The 17,385-nt window shown below is 43.6% G+C and overlaps 1 protein-coding gene across 5 annotated transcripts in view; it reads left to right on the top strand.

Annotated features, from left to right (window-relative positions):
• LOC112857954 (torsin-1A-interacting protein 2-like) overlaps positions 1–4,751 on the top strand; it is a 37,900-nt gene extending 33,149 nt beyond the window's left edge. For 4 of the 5 annotated variants that reach the window (XM_086693704.1, XM_086693703.1, XM_086693702.1 and 1 more), the window contains exons 4-5: positions 2,670–2,774; positions 3,542–4,751. In XM_086693704.1, coding sequence (XP_086549830.1) covers positions 2,670–2,774; positions 3,542–4,332 — 896 coding nt within the window. In that variant the 3' untranslated portion in view covers positions 4,333–4,751. The remainder of the gene's footprint in view (positions 1–2,669; positions 2,775–3,541) is intronic. The other variant, XM_086693705.1, reaches the window with a different exon arrangement.
• Positions 4,752–17,385: the final 12,634 nt, after the last annotated feature.

Genomic DNA, 17,385 nt, shown 5'->3' with positions numbered 1-17,385 from the left:
CTCTGTATGATTTTCTCCTCTTGTATATTAAGGAGAATAACCATCATATCTTCTCTTACGAAGATACTGTCTTCCTAGTGGCTAAGTCCTTAGCTGGAACTCAAAAGAGACACAGATTCTAGTTGTGGCCCTGCCACTTGCTAGCTTGGGTGACCTTGAGCAAGTCTCTTAACTTCCTGGTACTTCAGTTTCCTATTTGTAGAATGAAGAATTTGGACAAGAGGTATCCAGCTCTCACTGTCTATAATTCTATGTGTGGATATGTATTTTATAAGTACTTAGAAGAGCTCAGTCTAAAATGCCTATTGGCCAATGCAAACGAACATAAAATATTACACATTCTGTTCATCAGGGGCTTGACTAAGGGCTGGAAATTAATGTTTCACTATAAATCAGTGACCTATCTCAAATACATGTTTTGTTCATTAATCATTAGTATAGTCTGTAACTTCAGGGAAGTCAAGAACTCTCTCTCTCTCATCCATTATGTCTCTGTGGCACCTGGCACAGAGAAGCAACTTTATGAATAGCTGTTACATGAATGAATGAATGTGACTTGTATGAACTATTATGTCCCATCAGATTTCATCATATGCAGGTTCACTGAGTGGAGGAAGAAAATATTGTTTTAAAAATGCACTCTGTGTATGCAGAGCAGCTTAATATAATGGAATGAACTAATCTAGCAGATGAGAAATCTTGTTCTAAACTCAACCACATCTCTTTTTTTTTTTTTTCTTAAGGTTTATTTGAGAGAGAGAGAGGGAGGGAGGGAGGAAGGGCTGGGGTGGGGGTGGGGGAGAAAGAATTCCAAACAGGTTCCACACTGTCAGCACAGAGCCCTATGCGGGGCTTGAACTCACAAACCCAAGTTCATGACCTGAGCTGAAACCAAGAGTCAGACACTTAACCGGCTGAGCCACCCAGGTGCCCCACTTAGCCACATCTCTTTATGTGACCTTGGGCAAAGCCCTTCCCATCCCTGGGCCTTTTGTCAGGATAGGTAAGGTGGGGTTACAGTAGGTGATCATTAAAGATCCTTTCATATTCTATGCTATGATACCTTAAGTTCCTATTTTAGTGTGATGTGAATAAATACACTATCCTTTATAGGTGAAGATGATTCTTTTCTTTTTTTAAACTGTTTCATTTATTTTTTTTTAATGTTTATTTTTGAGAGAGCCATGAGCAGGGGAGGGACAGAGAGAGGGAGATAGGATCTGAAACAGGCTCTGGGCTGACAGCAGCAAGCCCGATCCCACAGTCTCACAAACCATGAGACCGTGACTTGAGCCATAGATGCTCAACCAACTGAGCCACCTAGCCACCTGTTTCTTTATGTTAATAGAGTGTACCGTTTGAGTTCTTTTTCCTGTAAGCACACACCTATACCGTAGAGTGCCTTCGAGTGCTACACAATAGTGCCCTCCTTTTTTTTCAGCCACACATTTTAAGATTGGTGTCTCACCCCACACCTACATTTTTACGTAGTTCATAAATTTTCTTAATCTTGTATTCCTTACTTTTCATGATTCCATCATTAAGAGTTCCAAACCTACTTTTGTGAGCTATTTTGTACCTGTACAGTAATCTCTCCTGTCTCAAAACTTAGGGCCTTCGTTATGTGTATGCTTGGGGTCTTGAGCCATGTGACTTGAACCCTGGAATTAGAGTGTCCTTGCCCTGTGATGTTGAGTCTTGCGTACAGCTAATGCTTCTTTCTTAAAAAAATGTTTTATAGGGGCGCCTGGGTGGCGCAGTCGGTTAACCGTCTGACTTCAGCCAGGTCATGATCTCGCGGTCCGTGAGTTCGAGCCCCGCGTCAGGCTCTGGGCTGATGGCTCAGAGCCTGGAGCCTGTTTCCGATTCTGTGTCTCCCTCTCTTTCTGCCCCTCCCCCGTTCATGCTCTGTCTCTCTCTGTCCCAAAAATAAATAAAAACGTTGAAAAAAAAATTTTTTTTTTTTAAAAATGTTTTATTATGTATGCTTTATCTTTTAATAGCTGCCACATATTTATTTAAAGTAAACTCTGCGCCCAGTGTAGGGTTTGAACACACAACCCTGAGATCAAGAGTCTCATGCTCTACTGACTGAGCCAGCCAGGTGCCCCCAGCTAACACTTCTGAAATCCCTTTTTACTTATTTATTTTATTATTAATTTTTCTTTTTTTAACGTTTATGTATTTTTGAGACAGAGAGAGACAGAGCATGAACAGGGGAGGGTCAGAGAGAAAGGGAGACACAGAATCCGAAACAGGCTCCAGGCTCTGAGCTGTCAGCACAGAGCCCGATGCGGGGCTCGAACCCACGGACCGCGAGATCATGACCTGAGCCAAAGTCAGACGCCCAACTGACTGAGCCACCCAGGCGCCCCATAAAATCCCTTTTTAATTTTAAACATTTTGTCGAAATACATTGTAGATAGGTTTGGCCGCAATATTAGGGTGCTTGTTTCTTGTCCTTGATGTAAGGGCCAGTGAGGACTTCATTTTATTGTTCTACGTAGAATAAAAGTAATAGCCTTAAGGAAAAGACAGGAAAAAAGTTAGGTTTGTATAAAAAAGTATAGAAATCCTCTCAGCCTAATAATTCTTTGATTTGGTAAGAGGCCTAGAGTGTATGATACCCCGTTAGCATATTGTCTAAAGAGAACGTTCCTTTTCCCCAGCAGAGGCTGAAAGTCATCAACAGGAAACACAAAGGTTGGAAGAAAAGAAAGAGAGTGCACTGGATACCAGAAGAAAGATGAATAAAAAGGATTATTTGCGTTATGGTGAGAACAAAATTGGTCCTACTGCAGTGTCGATTCACATTCAGAAATCCTCAGAGAAAACACCTAGAAGACTAGCATTTAAACAATTTCATTGTTTTAGTATTTTTGTTTTTATTTTACTTTGTTTTAATTCCAGTGTACTGAACATACAGTGTTCTGTTAGTTTCCAGTGTGCAGTATAGTGATTCGCAATTCCATACAACACCTGGTGCTCATCACAACAAGTGAATTCTTTAATCCGCATCACCTATTTCACCCGCTTCCCCTCTGGTAACCACGTTGTTACCATCCTGGTTATCTGGTAACCGTAATATTTTGGCATCCTGAACAAAATGAGAATTCCCATAGGAGGAAGGACTTTTCGTAAATAAGAAACTAAAATACTTTTTACAGAGTATTAACTTTCCATGTGGCATTTTTACATTTTGACCCTTTAGGAAAAAATGGCCTATTAGAAGTAATAGGTACTTTGAGAGGGAGGAGGACTATCCTGATCATTTCTAAATTGCATCATTAGTTATAGCAGCAAATACATAAACTTACCTTTTAACAAAAATACTGTATCATCAAATAATTAAATCTAAGAAATTAGAGAAGTGTTTCTGGTAGACCTAAATTAGCTCAAAGTTTAAAGGATTCAGGCGAAAGAAACTCACCACAATTAGTAAAATCTGGCAGTATCTCTAACTCATTTCAGTTTACCACAGATTTTATTTCTGATCCACCTTCTCTCTAATTTTGTGTTTTATTTTCCCATTCTCTGACAGGCTCCATCTTTTTTGGCTCTGTGGTCACGACTCTTGTTTTGCTAAATTGGGGTAATAGCTACTATTCCTCTTCAGCCCAGCAAGTGCCCAAAAATCCAGCTTTGGAGGCCTTTTTGGTTCATTTCAGCCAACTGAAGGATAAATTCCCAGGCCAGAGTTCCTTTTTGTGGCAGAGAGGACGTAAATTTCTCCAGAAACACCTCAATGCTTCAAACCCCACTGAGCCAGCCACCATCATATTTACAGCAGCTCAGGAGGGAAGAGAGACCCTGAAGTGCCTGAGCCACCTCGTTGCGGATGCCTATACCTCTTCCCAGAAAGTCTCTGCCATTCAGATTGACGGGGCTGCAAGAACCTTGCAGGACAGTGATGTGGTCAAGCAGTTGGTTGACACGGAGCTGAGCTCAGGATTTGAGAATGGCCAGAAGGCTGCTGTGGTGCACCACTTTGAATCCCTTCCTGCAGGCTCTACCTTAATCTTCTACAAGTATTGTGACCATGAGAATGCTGCCTTTAAAGATGTGGCCCTGGTCCTGACTGTTCTCCTAGAGGAGGAAACATTAGAAGCAAGTGTCGGCCCAAGGGAAACTGAAGAAAAAGTGAGAGATTTCCTCTGGGCCAGGTTTACCAACTCAGACACTCCCAGCTCCTTCAACCACATGGACTCTGACAAATTGAGTGGACTCTGGAGCCGGATTTCACACCTGGTGCTGCCCGTCCAGCCTGTGAGGGACATCGAAGAACAGGGGTGCCTTTTATACTTAAGCACGGAGTTGGTTTTTGAGGCCTAGATTTATTAAAAAGTTAGTTGAAGAGCCTTCTGTTTCTGTGGAAGGAGGTTATGAAAAGCCTGGAGAACACAAATGAGCTTATTTTAGAAAAAAAATCTCATTTTTTACCTTTTGTAAAATCTTTCTAAGCTTGACAAAACTTGACTTTTTTCCCTGGCCTTTGAAGCAAATCAGGTTTGAAATCTGCATAGAATATATAACTGAGGCTTTTTTTTTTTTTTTAATCCAGAAATAGAGCAACAGAATGATTGCATGGGAAGATAATCTTCTCAGAATGACTAAAATGATTTTTGTTTTCTTGAGAGTCTAAGGAGTCTTTTGGGTAGTGTTTGGACTGAACTACAGCAGTTACAGTTATGAAGCAAGGATAATTTAAAAAATGTTTTTTCTATCACATATTAAAGTATTTTAAAAACTGATTTTAATAACCTAGTCATGGGATTACATCTTCTACTAATTTGCATTTTTGAATAGTTTGAAAAGAAATATGAATTCAAGTACTTAACTGTATGTAAGGCACTGTGCTTTTATTCCATTAATGGGCTAAGGTAAAAGCAACTGTTCTTAAGAAATGTTCTTGAAAATTGGAAACAAGGGAAGGAATTAACTATAACCATTGGAAATGAAGAAATTCCAGTTGGCTGTATCTTTACTTCGCTTTCTTGAATGTTTTAGAACCATGATTTCCAAGCTATGTCTACTGGCAACCCTATTCTTTTTATCAGGGAGGTTCTGCATTTGATTGCTTCAGGTAGTGGGATTCTCCATAAGATATAATTGGAACAAAGAGTTCCACTGATAATGAAATTTGAAAATTGCTGATTAAGTGAAAAAAAAATCTTAGAAGATAGGAAAATGGGTAGGAAAATGATGAATGTATTAGAACTCATGAGTTGGAAGAGGATGAAATATAGGTTTATTGTATAGACATGCTGTTTATGAAAGATAAAGACCTATAGATGAACAGCAGAATGTATAAACTAGTATTTACTAAGCATATATATATATGTATATATATATATACACACACATATATATATATATTTTAAGCGAGTGTGTGTACAGGAGCGTGTGTGCAGCAGAGTGAAGGGGCAGGAGAGGATAGAGAAAGAGGCAGGGAGAGAATCTCAGGCAGGCTCCACACTCAGAGCAGAGCCTGACGCAGAGCTCAGTCTTGTGACTGTGAGATCATGACCCGAGCCAAAATCAAGAGTTGGATGCTTGAGGCGCCTGGATGGCTCAGTCGGTTAAGCAACTGACTTTGGCTCAGGTCATGATCTCGCGTTCGTGGGTTTGAGCCCTGCGTCGGGCTCTGTGCTGACAGCTCAGAGCCTGAAACCTGCTTCGGATTCTGTGTCTCCCTCTCTCTCTGCCCCTCCCCCACTCGTTCTCTCTCTCTCAAAAATAAATAAACGTTAAAAAAAAAAAAAGCGTGGGATGCTTAACCTATTGAGCCACCCAGGCACCTCAGTATTTGCTAAGCATCTCTCTGATGATTTTGTTAATTTCTCTTAATCATCATTTCTGTCTCCCCTGAAGGGAGTTTTATAATTGTCTAGGATGACAGTTTGAGTACAATTTAAGCAGAATAGAGTTTAATAACTAATTGAATAGGTTTTATATGGGTGTGGTAGCATAACTTTACCATGCTGGTTTACTTGCTGTGCAGTGATGGCATATTATATAATGCAGCCCATTTCTTAACTAGATGGTTAGAAATGCAAGAGATACTATACTTAGTAAAAGGAAGCAGACATGGAAAATAGATTCTAAGAGGTTTTATTTTTTTATTTATTTTTTTTTAACGTTTATTTATTTTTGAGACAGAGAGAGACAGAGCATGAACAGGGGAGGGTCAGAGAGAGGGAGACACAGAATCTAAAACAGGCTCCAGGCTCCAAACTGTCAGCACAGAGCCCGACGCGGGGCTCGAACCCACGGACCGCGAGAGATCGTGACCTGAGCCAAAGTCGGCCGCTTAACCGACTGAGCCACCCAGGCGCCCCTGATTCTAAGAGGTTTTAATGACCAGTATTAATTGTTGGACCGTGTTCTGTGATTGCAAGTAAGATTGAGAACAGTGTTTATGGAGACAATAGTTGTTGGTTTGCCTTGCAGCTCTGAAAGCAGAACTCTAGTAAAATTATCTTGACCCAGAGAAGTTGTCTGTTCCATGACATGGCATGGCATGGCTATAGGAACTATCACCATGATCCTGTAATATTTCAACTAGGTTTCGGCCTCTCTGCTGCTGTGAGAGAAGAATATGTATATATAATGTGTGTGTGTGTGTGTGTGTGTGTATATCTTCCTAGTGTTTCCGAAAATCCTTCCAGGTTTTAATCATGTGATTTCTTTTGTACATTAATCATATTGCCAATTAAAGCATGAAAGAAGTCACATGATTAAAGCATGTAAGGATTTTCAGAAACACTAGGAAGATACAGGGATCTTTACTGATACCTAAAAAGAGATCACAAAGACATAGGGGAAGAATCTATTGGAAAATATCTGTCACAGGAAAAACACATAAATCTGTTCTAACCACGGTCTTAAGTGGTGTTCAGTTGAGTGCAGGGGCACACCTAAAGGAACTATTTTCATTTGTGACTCTGTGAAGGAATCTTTCAAATAGATTTGAGGAAAAACCTGCTTGAACAAGAAGATAAACCATAGTGAATATAGTATCAATATCAATCCAATATAAAATCAGAGGAAATTGAAGAAAAATCTATATACTAATGTTTGAATTTTTTTTTTCTGTATTTCTAGATCTCAGGTGTCAGCTAGCATTCTGTCACACAAAACCAATGGTGCCTTGTAGAATTGTTCTGTTGGTCTGCTGACCTGTGCTACCTCAGATCTATGAAGAACCAGTATAAAATGTGCATATATATCAGTGATTCGGAACACAGATGAAACAAAAATTTTAGTTTCTTCATTCAGTTGAATATGGTTTTTCATCATTTCCTTTTCATACGATTAAGAAAAAGGTTTTAAAATGGCACTTTTTTTTTAATGTTTAGCCTGTATTAAAAAACACTTTTCCTTCCATGTGTAAGTGCAATCATCTGAAGCTATTGTCAGTTTTCTGTTCGCTATTTCAAAACTTATTTTAAAAAGCAGTATATGGGGGCGCCTGGGTGGCGCAGTCGGTTAAGCGTCCGACTTCCGCCAGGTCACGATCTCGCACTCCGTGAGTTCGAGCCCCGCGTCAGGCTCTGGGCTGATGGCTCGGAGCCTGGAGCCTGTTTCCGATTCTGTGTCTCCCTCTCTCTCTGCCCCTCCCCCGTTCATGCTCTGTCTCTCTCTGTCCCAAAAATAATAAACGTTTAAAAAAAAAATTTTTTTTTTAAAAAAAGCAGTATATTAGCTCTGGATCTATTCATGAATAAAATGATTATTTTTAAAGCATAAAACTTTATATTTTTTTAATGTACCAATTAAAATCGATTATCTGGGGCGCCTGGGTGGCGCAGTCGGTTAAGCGTCCGACTTCAGCCAGGTCACGATCTCGCGGTCCGTGGGTTCGAGCCCCGTGTCAGCCCCGTGTCTGGCTCGGAGCCTGGAGCCTGTTTCCGATTCTGTGTCTCCCTCTCTCTCTGCCCCTCCCCCATTCATGCTCTGTCTCTCTCTGTCCCAAAAATAAATAAACGTTGAAAAAAAAAATTTAATAAAATCGATTATCTAATGTACTCTTAAGTTCATTTCTATTCAGTTCTTCTTTTTTTAAGTTTCCAGATTTTCTTTTGCATATCTAGTAGTTCACCTTTCATTACTTTTACAGTTTGTTTATTTGTTTGTTTGTTTGTTTTGACTTAGAACAGTGACTTGTGGACCTATGATACCATACATCATTGTTTAATTATTATCACAGAACAATTCTAATGACTACATTCTATGTTAATATAAATTGCTTCTTGAGTGGTACCAGAGTTCTAGAAGAAACTGGTGTAGAATCAGACACTGTCTCTGGACTTTGGAGTTTTTTCCCCCTGTGAGGTAACTTTAAGTTTCCCAGCTAGCTTCCAAGTTGGCAGAGAAGTTCCAGGAAATTCCTATCACCGAAGGTAGTAATGCTGTTGTTTCTATTTTTTAAATTAATAAAACAGTTTCAATGTAGTTCATTTGAAACCCTCCAAACTTCAGGTGGTAAGGCTCAGCAGGCCTGTGACCTATCATCGTCCAGCCAGTGACCCAGTTGAACAGTGCTAGCTACTGTGGTGCTTTGGAGCCTTTCACAGTTTTTAATTGTTGGAGTTATACTTTTATCTGTTAAAACAATAAGCATAATGAGCATTGATGTTAAAATAAAACAAACATGTGAAAGTGATCATTCATCAAGGTGATCTTCACTGGGACTGTTTTTTGCATGCATCTGACCAGAATTATTATGTGTAGCTTACATAGGTGTTGAACATTTCAAAATCTAATGTTAAATAGAAAACATATCCCATTAGGGTTATCTTTAAATGGAAATGAAGCTTATATCCATGCAATTTATTTGTAGAGAAGTATTTAAAAATAGCAACATGAAGAAACCATTTTTTAGTGTCTTCTATCATTTCTTTTATATCACCACTTACCAGTAAGAGTCACTTGGTGGCCTTGATTGCCAGAAAAGCCTGCTAGCCCATCATGCAGCCAGTCCAAATAAGGACTGACTGGCACCCATGAGAAGCCACCGCCACAGAATTTCCAGGGGTGGGGCTTCCACAGTGGAGGCTGTGCAGCTGTTTGGGATGGGTGCAAGCCCCGCGTGCCTTGAGAGCCCTGGCACCATATCCCTTGATGACGTGCATAGGCCACACAAGTCAGGGCAGCCAGAGACCTGGAACAGAACAAGTGTCTGAAGCATCTGTGTCAGAGGAGCAGGCTCTTGGGCATCTGCCAAGTCCCAAACTTTAACCTACACAAATGCACATGTTGCCCTGAAGACAGAGCTAGAGGAATCTGAAGTGCCTTGTCATGGCAGGGCTAGGCTAGCTGGCCCAGATCTCCTACAGTAAGAGACACCTAGGAGGCTTCATTGGTGGAGAAGCCTGGGGTTCCATCAAGAAGCCAGTCCAAATAGGAACTGTTCCCAGTTTGAAGCTACTGCCTCAAGATTTTTGGAGGGTAGGCTCCCTTCACCCTGGAGGCTGCACCACAGGCTCTGAAGACACAATATCCCAAGGCCTGAGAGGGTGCTGAGTGGTACTGCATATGAACGGACTGTGCAATTTATGGTGGCCAGAGACCTGGGACAGGGCAAGGGTCCAGAGGCCACATCACAGAAGCAGGCTATTAGGGGTATATCTGCCTAATTCAGACCTTAACCTGCACAAATACACATATTTTCCCTTACAGCAGAGCTGGATAAATCTGGACTCTGTTGCCAGGGCAAAGCTGGAGTGAGTATGTTCCAGTTACAGACACTGAGGGGCTTGATTGCTGTAGAAGTTTGGGACCACATCAGCCACATCAAAACAGGGATTGACTATTGCCAGGTTTTTTTTAGACTTTTTTTTTTTTAACATTTATTTATTATTGAGAGACAGACACTGAGAATGAGCAGGGAAGGGGCAGAGAGAGGGGGAGACACAGAATCTGAAGCAGGCTCCAGGATCTGAGCTGTCAGTACAGAGCCGGATGTGGGGCTCAAACTCAAACTGTGAGATCATCACCTGAGCCGAAGTCGGACGCTTAACTGACTGAGCCACCCAGGTGCGCCGACTGTTGCCAGTTTCAAGCTGCAGCTTCAACGATTTCCGTGGGTGGCCTTCCACCACACAAGGCTACACAGGTGGTTGGGGACCAGCCTAAGCTCTAGGTCTGTGAGACCACGGCTGCGGCTGCCAAAGGCCAGCTGACCAGGTGAGTATGTGACCGGGCCCATATGTGGGTCATGCCGATCATGGTAGGCAGGGGCCAGATCTCATGAATGGGCCATTGGGGTCAGTGGCATTTACTGCATTTCAAGCCCTAACCTTGACAAATACGCATATTCCCCCTGAAGGCAAAGCTGGAGGAATCTAGACTGCCTTATAAGGGCAGGGCCAGGCAGGCTAGCTGGGATATCCTCCACTAAGAGACTCCTGAGAGCCTAGACTTTTTTTTTTTCCTCAAATTTTTATTTAGTTAGTTGGGGACGCTTGGATGACGCAGTTGGTAAAGCATCTGACTCTTGACCTTGGCTCAGGTCATGATCCCATGGTTCATGGGTTTGGGCCCCTCATTGGGCTCTGTGCTGATGGTGTGGAGGCTGCTTGGGATTCTCTCCCTCTCTCTCAGCAATCCTCTGCTTGTGTGTGTGCTCTCTCTCAAAATAAACTTAAAAATTAAATTCTAGTTAACATATAGTGTAATATTGGTTTCAGGAGTGGAACTTAGTGATTCATCACTTACATATAATACCCAGTACTCAACACAAGTGCCCTCTTTAATACCCATCACCTATTCAGCCCAACCCCCGTCTCCCTCCCTCCACAACCCTCAGTTTGTTCTCTATACTGAAGAGTCTCTTATGGTCTGCTTCCCTCTTTTCTCCCTTCCCCTATGTTCACCTATTTTGTATCTTAAAGGCCACATATGAGTGAAATCATGTGGTATTTGTCTTTCTCTAACTGACTTGTTCCACTTAGCATAATACACTCTAGCTCCAAACACATTGATGCAAATGGCAAGATTTCATTCTTTTTTGATTGCTGAGTAGTATTCCATTGTGTGTGTGTGAGTGTGTGTATACGTACATATATGTATGCCACATCTTTTTTTTAAGTTTATTCATTTTGAGAGAGAGAGAGTGTGTGTGTGCAAGTGCACGAATGGGGGAGGGGCAGAGAGAAAGCGAGAGAAAGAGCCCCCCCCGAGTGGGGGCTCAAACTCATAAACCGCCAGATCATGACCTGAGTTGAAATCAAGAGTCCAGTGCTTAACTGACTGAGCCACCCAGGCGCTCCTCTAACACATCTTCTTTATCTTTATCTATTCATCAGTCAGTGGACATTTGGGCCTAGATTCCTGATAAGCCCTGGATCCCAACAAGCAGACGGTCCAAATGTGGACTTAATAGTACCGGTTTAAAGCCACCCATTAGATTTTCGAGGGGTGGCTCCCTCTGTTCTGGAAGCCACGCAGGTGTTCGGGGATGGGCTTGAACTCCACAGGCCTGTGAGCTCTAGCTGCCCAAGTCTGGCTGGCAGTGTGTGCTGTGCACATATGGGCTGTGCAGGTCAAGGAAGCCATGGAACGTGGAACTGGCAAGTGGCAAGAGAGGCAAGATCTCAAAGCAGGCTCCTGGGGCACCATGGCATCTGCCTAATTCCAAGTCCTAACCTACACAATTACCTATATTTCCCCTGAAGGAAAAGCTGGGCGAATTTGTACTGCCTTGCCAAGGTGGGATGGGCAAACTGGTGGCATATCCTTCACTAAGAGACACCTGGGAGATTTGACTGCAAGAGAAGCCCAGGATGCCATTAGGCATCCGGTCCAAATGGGGACTGACTGTCGCCAGTTTAAAGCCGTCACCTCAGAAAGATTTCGAGGGGCGCTGCCTCTGCCCCGGAGGCTATGCAGTTGGTCGGGAAGAACTGCTGTTACGGTGCGTACTGCTCGTGCACTGTTTGCACTGATGAGGGGAGCCAAGGACCTGGAACTGGGCAATGTCAGGAGATCGCAAGAGGGCTCTTGCAGGGATCCATGGCCTCTAACTAATCTATATAAATGGAAATGTTCCCCCTGAAGGCAAAACTGGAGGAATGTAAATTGCCTTGTCAAGGCTGGATTTTGAAGTCGGGCCAGGGGATTTTCCAAAAAGAGCCAGTTGGGAGCCCTAATTGCTGTTGGAGCCTCACCTATCAGCTAGCCGGTCTCAATGGGTACCGACTGTGGCCAGTTTAAAGCTGCTACCTCACAAAGATTTTCAGGGTGTAGGGGGTAGGCTTTCTGCACCCTGAGTGAGACCAATCAGGCGGTTGAGGTCAGGCTGGAACTCCACAGGCCTGGAGTGCCCCTGCAGGCCAAGGCTGGCTGAGAGATATCAGGATAGCCAGGTGTCTGGAAGAGGGCAAAGTTGGGAGAGGCCTGGACAGGCAGGACTGTGGGGGATAACTGTCATCTGCCTAGTTCTAATCCCTAACATACACATATGGGTACATTCCCCTGAAAGCAGAGCTGTAGTCCTCAGGGCTGCCTTGCCAGGGCTGGACCCTGGGGGCTGGCTGGGGTATCCACCAATAAGAGACACCTGGGAGCCCAATTACCACTGTAGCCCAGTCCACATCAGGCAGCCAGTCCTCCAGGGGCAGGACAGTAGCCCACTTCAGCAGTGTCTCAGTCTGATTTTCAGCCGGGGATCTACATCTACCTTTGAGGCAATGCAGGTGGTTGGGCCTGGGCCCTAGCCTCACAGGCCTGGAGGGCTCGGCTGCCCAATGTTGGGTGAAGGGACGTGCAGGTTAGCCTTGCCGGGGACCTGGAAGAGAGCAAGCATCAGGAGAGGCCGAGGTCTAGGAGAAGGCCAGAACGTTGGCCTGATCACAAGGTCTACCTCCCATTGTGTGATATTCCTCCAAAGGCCGATCTGGAGGTTTTTCAGCTCCTTTGTGAGGGAGAGGCTGGGCAGGCGGGACAGAGTATCTCTTGATTGGGAGGCAGTTGGGAGTCCTGGTGTCTTGTGAAGCCTGGGACCATCAGGCAGCAAGTCCGTGTGGAGAGTCACTGGCACCCTTTCACAGCTGGGGGCTCGGAGCAGTTTTCTGACGGTGGGCTTCCTCCACCCTGGAATCTATTCAGATGGTGGACATCCTGCCTGAGCTCCAGAGGCCGGAGGGCCTTGGCAGCCGAAGAAATGCTGACCGAGTGTGGATTGCACATGAGTGGGCAGTGCAGGTCCGGATAGCCAGTGACCCAGGACAGGGTAGTGTTGGGTGAGAAGAGACGGTGGTAGGAATACATGGCATCTGATTAATTCCAAGTCTTAACCTACACAAATGTGTATATTCCTCTGAGGCAGTGCTGGAGGAATGTGGACTGCCTTGCTAGGGTGAGACCAGACAGGATGGCTGGGGTACCTCCAATAAGAGACACCTGGGAGCCTTGCTTGATGGAAAAGCCTGGGACCCGTCAAGTCGCCAGTTCGTATTGGGACTGTTAACCGGTTTCAAGCTGTCATCTCAACAAGATTTTAGGGAGGTAGGTTCCCTCTGCTGTGAGGCTGATCAGGTGGTTGGGCTCCAGGTGCAGCCCAAGGCTGGATGACATAGGGTGGACAGTGTGTATTCAGTTTGCAGAGGTCAGGATAGCCAAGGATCTGGAATAGGGCAATGTCTGGTGAGGCAGATTAACAGGACGCAACTTTGGGGTATGTGGCATATGTTTAGTCCCAAATCTTTGTCTACGCAAATGTGCATACTCCCCCTGGAGGCAGAGCTGGGGGAATCTGGCCTGCCTGGCCAGGACTTGCTTCCTGAAGGCTGGGCTGGGTATCTAATAAGAGGTACCTAGAAACCTTGATCACAGCAGAATCCCAGGACCCCCATTAGGCATTCAGGCCACATGGAGCCTTATTGTCACTGCTTTAAAGCTGCTGCTTTAGAAAGATCTTCAGTGGGTCAGCTACTCTGCCAATGGAAGCTATGAGGATGGCTGTGGAGTGCCTGAGTTCCACGGGCTTGCAAGGCCCTGGCTGCCCAAATCTGGTTAATGGGATGTGTATTGCACATATAGGATGTGTAGGGCAGGGAAGGCAGGATTTGGGAGCCGGGGAAGTGTGAGGAGAGACTAGAACACAAATGGGCTCTTGGTTGTCCGTGACATCTGCCCAATTCCAAACGCTAACCTACACAGGTGTTCATATTTGTCTTCTGAAGCCTGTGCTGGAAGAATGTGGACTGCCTGGTCAAGGTGGAACCTCATGGGCTGGGCTGGGTATCCTTCACTAAAAGACACCTGGGAATCTTGATTACTGGTAAGGCTGGGACTCCATCAGGCAGCCAGCCCAAATGGGGACTGTCACCGGTTTCAAGGTGCGGACCTCAGAAGGATGTTTTTGGGAGGTGGGTTCCCTGCCCTGGAGGTTATGCTCATGGTTGGGGATGGCCCAAGCTTCATAGGCTTGGAGGATCTGGCTGTCCTTGGCCAACTGAGGGAGCATATATGGTACATGAATGGGCCTCGCTGTTCATAGTGGCCAGAAACCTATTACAGGAAAAGTGTTGAGTTAGACCAGGCCACCAAGGTGAGTTGGTGGTACAGGGCATCTGAGGAATTCCAGGCCCTCATAACAAATGTGCGTATTCCTCCTGAAGACTGTTTTCTTCGGGGAGGCAAATTAATGCTCAGAGACTGAGTTTGTCTTTGTCAACAATATATTTAACACAAGGCATTTGCAAATTTCACAAGCCAATAGCATACAAGATAATGTGTTTTAAAAAACCATAAAGACATAATCTGAACCAACGATAGAAGAATCACACTATCATTCCAGTAAAGGGGAGATGAAAAAAAAAAAAAAGTCCAAATTTAGTTGGACCTTATATAAAGGAAATGCACCTTTATATGAGCTGGTATTGGGAGAGCCAGCTTAGCCAACTGGGAGCTGACTTCCAGCTGCCAGTGCAAAAGTAAAAGTCCTGCGTTGATGGAGCCCCGAGCACGTTGCTAGGGAACAAGGGTGATGGTGTTGATGGGCAAGATAATCCTCCAGGAGCCGCTGCATGGTTTTTGCCACTGCTGGTAAAAGAGCCTCCTTTGCTGCTGGAACTAACTGCCCCATGGTTTTCAGGTTGCTATTTCAGCCAATTGTAGCCTCCCCCAGACCAAACACGGTCCAATAGTCCTCACAAACTCTCCATGGGGTGGGCGCCTGGGTGGCTCAGTCGGTTAAGTGACGGACTTCAGCTCAGGTCATGATCTCATGGTTTGTGAGTTCCAGCCCCACACCGGGCTGTCAGCGCAGAGCCAGAGCCGGCTTCAGATACTCTGTCCCCCTCTTTCTCTGCCCCTCCCCTGTTCACTCTGTCTCTAAAAAAGAAGTAAACATTAAAAAAAATTGGCAAAGTATTAAAAAAAAAAAAACCCTCTCTGTATTTGCAGTTCTAAATGTCTGCTTGCCATAGTTGTTTCTTCATATGTTTTTATTGACAAGCCCTAGTGGAGCCCCTCAGCAGCTGAGTGACTGAGCTCTTATCTGCAAGGACAGATGAGATGACTTACTTCGTTTTGTATCACTTTGTTTTGATGCAAAATGAACAAACCTTTCAGAATTCCTAAAAAAAAAAAAAAAAAAAAGGAAAAGAGTTTTATTACAGCCCAAGGTAGAACATCTGCCCAGGATACACAATCTTCGCAAAGATCTGGAAAAGGAACATTTGGTGTAGGCTTATATACATTTTTTACAGAAAAAGTTACAGATTATTAGACAAAGGACATTTCATAAAGTTGCAGACCTTAAGTTTCTAGTATATGCAGGGCTGACTGACTTTAAGCTTATGGAAACCAGGGAAGTTTCTTCCTTCATATCTTTTGTGTTCAGAATGCTCCATTTTGGTTACTTTCTTTAATGAAGTAGATGTACAATGTGTGCTCGGGGCAGAAATAGAGCCCATGCTTTGAGGTTTTGCTGAGTCATTTTGACCTTGTTAACTGTTGAAGTATAGCTTCCCTAGGAGCCCAGGAGCAGGGCCCACAAACATTAAAAGTTGAAAGTTTCCATAATCAGTATCAAAACAATTTTACTTCTTTAAAAAATTTTTTAAAAGTATTTATTTATTTTTGAGAAACAGAGTACAAGCAGGGAAGGGGCAGAGAAAGAGGAAGACACAGAACTCGAAGTAGGCTCCAGGCTCTGAGCTGTTAGCACAGAGCCCGACGCGGGGCTCAAACTCACAAACCGTGAGATCATGACCTGAGCCGAGGTCGGACGCTTAACTGACTGAGTCTCCCAGGCGCCCCAAAACAATTTCACTTCTAATGTGTGATTTACATTTGTTAAATTTTTTTTTTTAAGTACCTTCCTTCCCTCCCTCCCTTCTTTCTTTTCCTCCCTTCCTTCCTCCCTCCCTTCCTTCCTTCATCTCCACACTCAATGTGGGGCTCGAACTCATGATCCCAATATCTAGAGTCACATGCTCCACCAACTGAGCCAGCCAGGCGTCCTCTACATTTATTAGAGTAATTTCAGGACATCTAATATTTCTCTGGTTATTTTAATAGTTTCTTTATCTTCCATTGACCTAAATACCTTTTTACCTTCCATTGACATATTTATTACCTGTTCTATTTTTACACATCCTATCTTGTCATGTTCATTATTTTTCCCTTGACTCCAATAGGCTAACATGAGATTTGGCTTAGGGCATACTATCCTGGTCCAGTTTCCCATGTTGTATGTAACTGGTAAAGAAGGCATCAAGGCCATAGTCGAAGGTCCTTGTAACCATAGGTAGGTATATTCAAAGGTCCAGCAGTTATAAAGGTATTTTGGTTCCATTCCAACAACATATCCTTACAAACATGTTTTCCTTCCATCATAAGGGACCTTTCTGTGGCCTATAGACTCCATTCTCCCTTTTGATATCAGGGAACTGAAAAAGTGTGGTACCCAATATCATGTTTCACCCTTCAGGTGTCAATATCTGATTTCATGATTTCACAGCTATCCAAGGAATCACAACCACTTAGGATGTGTGGTATCTACTCTACTTCTGGTTGGGTTGTCTATTATCTCAGGTGACCAATATTGCCCTGAGATTATAGCTTTTCTAAGATTTCAATCTTAACTTCAACATTGACAATCTACAGTTAGAGAAACATACGTTATGGCACTTTTTTAAGTGTTTCATTATTTTTAGCATTTTCTCCAACTGCTTTATGTCAAATTCCCATTGCTCTGTTTACTTCCATATGAAATTCATTTATGTTTTGTAATATATTGCTAATTTTATCCATCCACATACACAATGTTGACAAAGCTGCCATGCATGTGTGTTCAATTGAGATTGTTTGCTTTCAAAATTTTAAAAATCTAATGTGATTTGATCGATCTGAAATTGAGAAAAAGTGGCTGTC

The sequence above is a fragment of the Puma concolor genome, chromosome E4 (genome assembly GCF_028749965.1).
Source record: "Puma concolor isolate L17-30 chromosome E4, mPumCon1.1.hap2, whole genome shotgun sequence".
Classification (NCBI taxonomy): domain Eukaryota; kingdom Metazoa; phylum Chordata; class Mammalia; order Carnivora; family Felidae; genus Puma; species Puma concolor.
The sequence above is the reverse complement of the archived record's forward strand: the minus strand, read 5'-3'. Positions and strand labels throughout refer to the sequence as shown.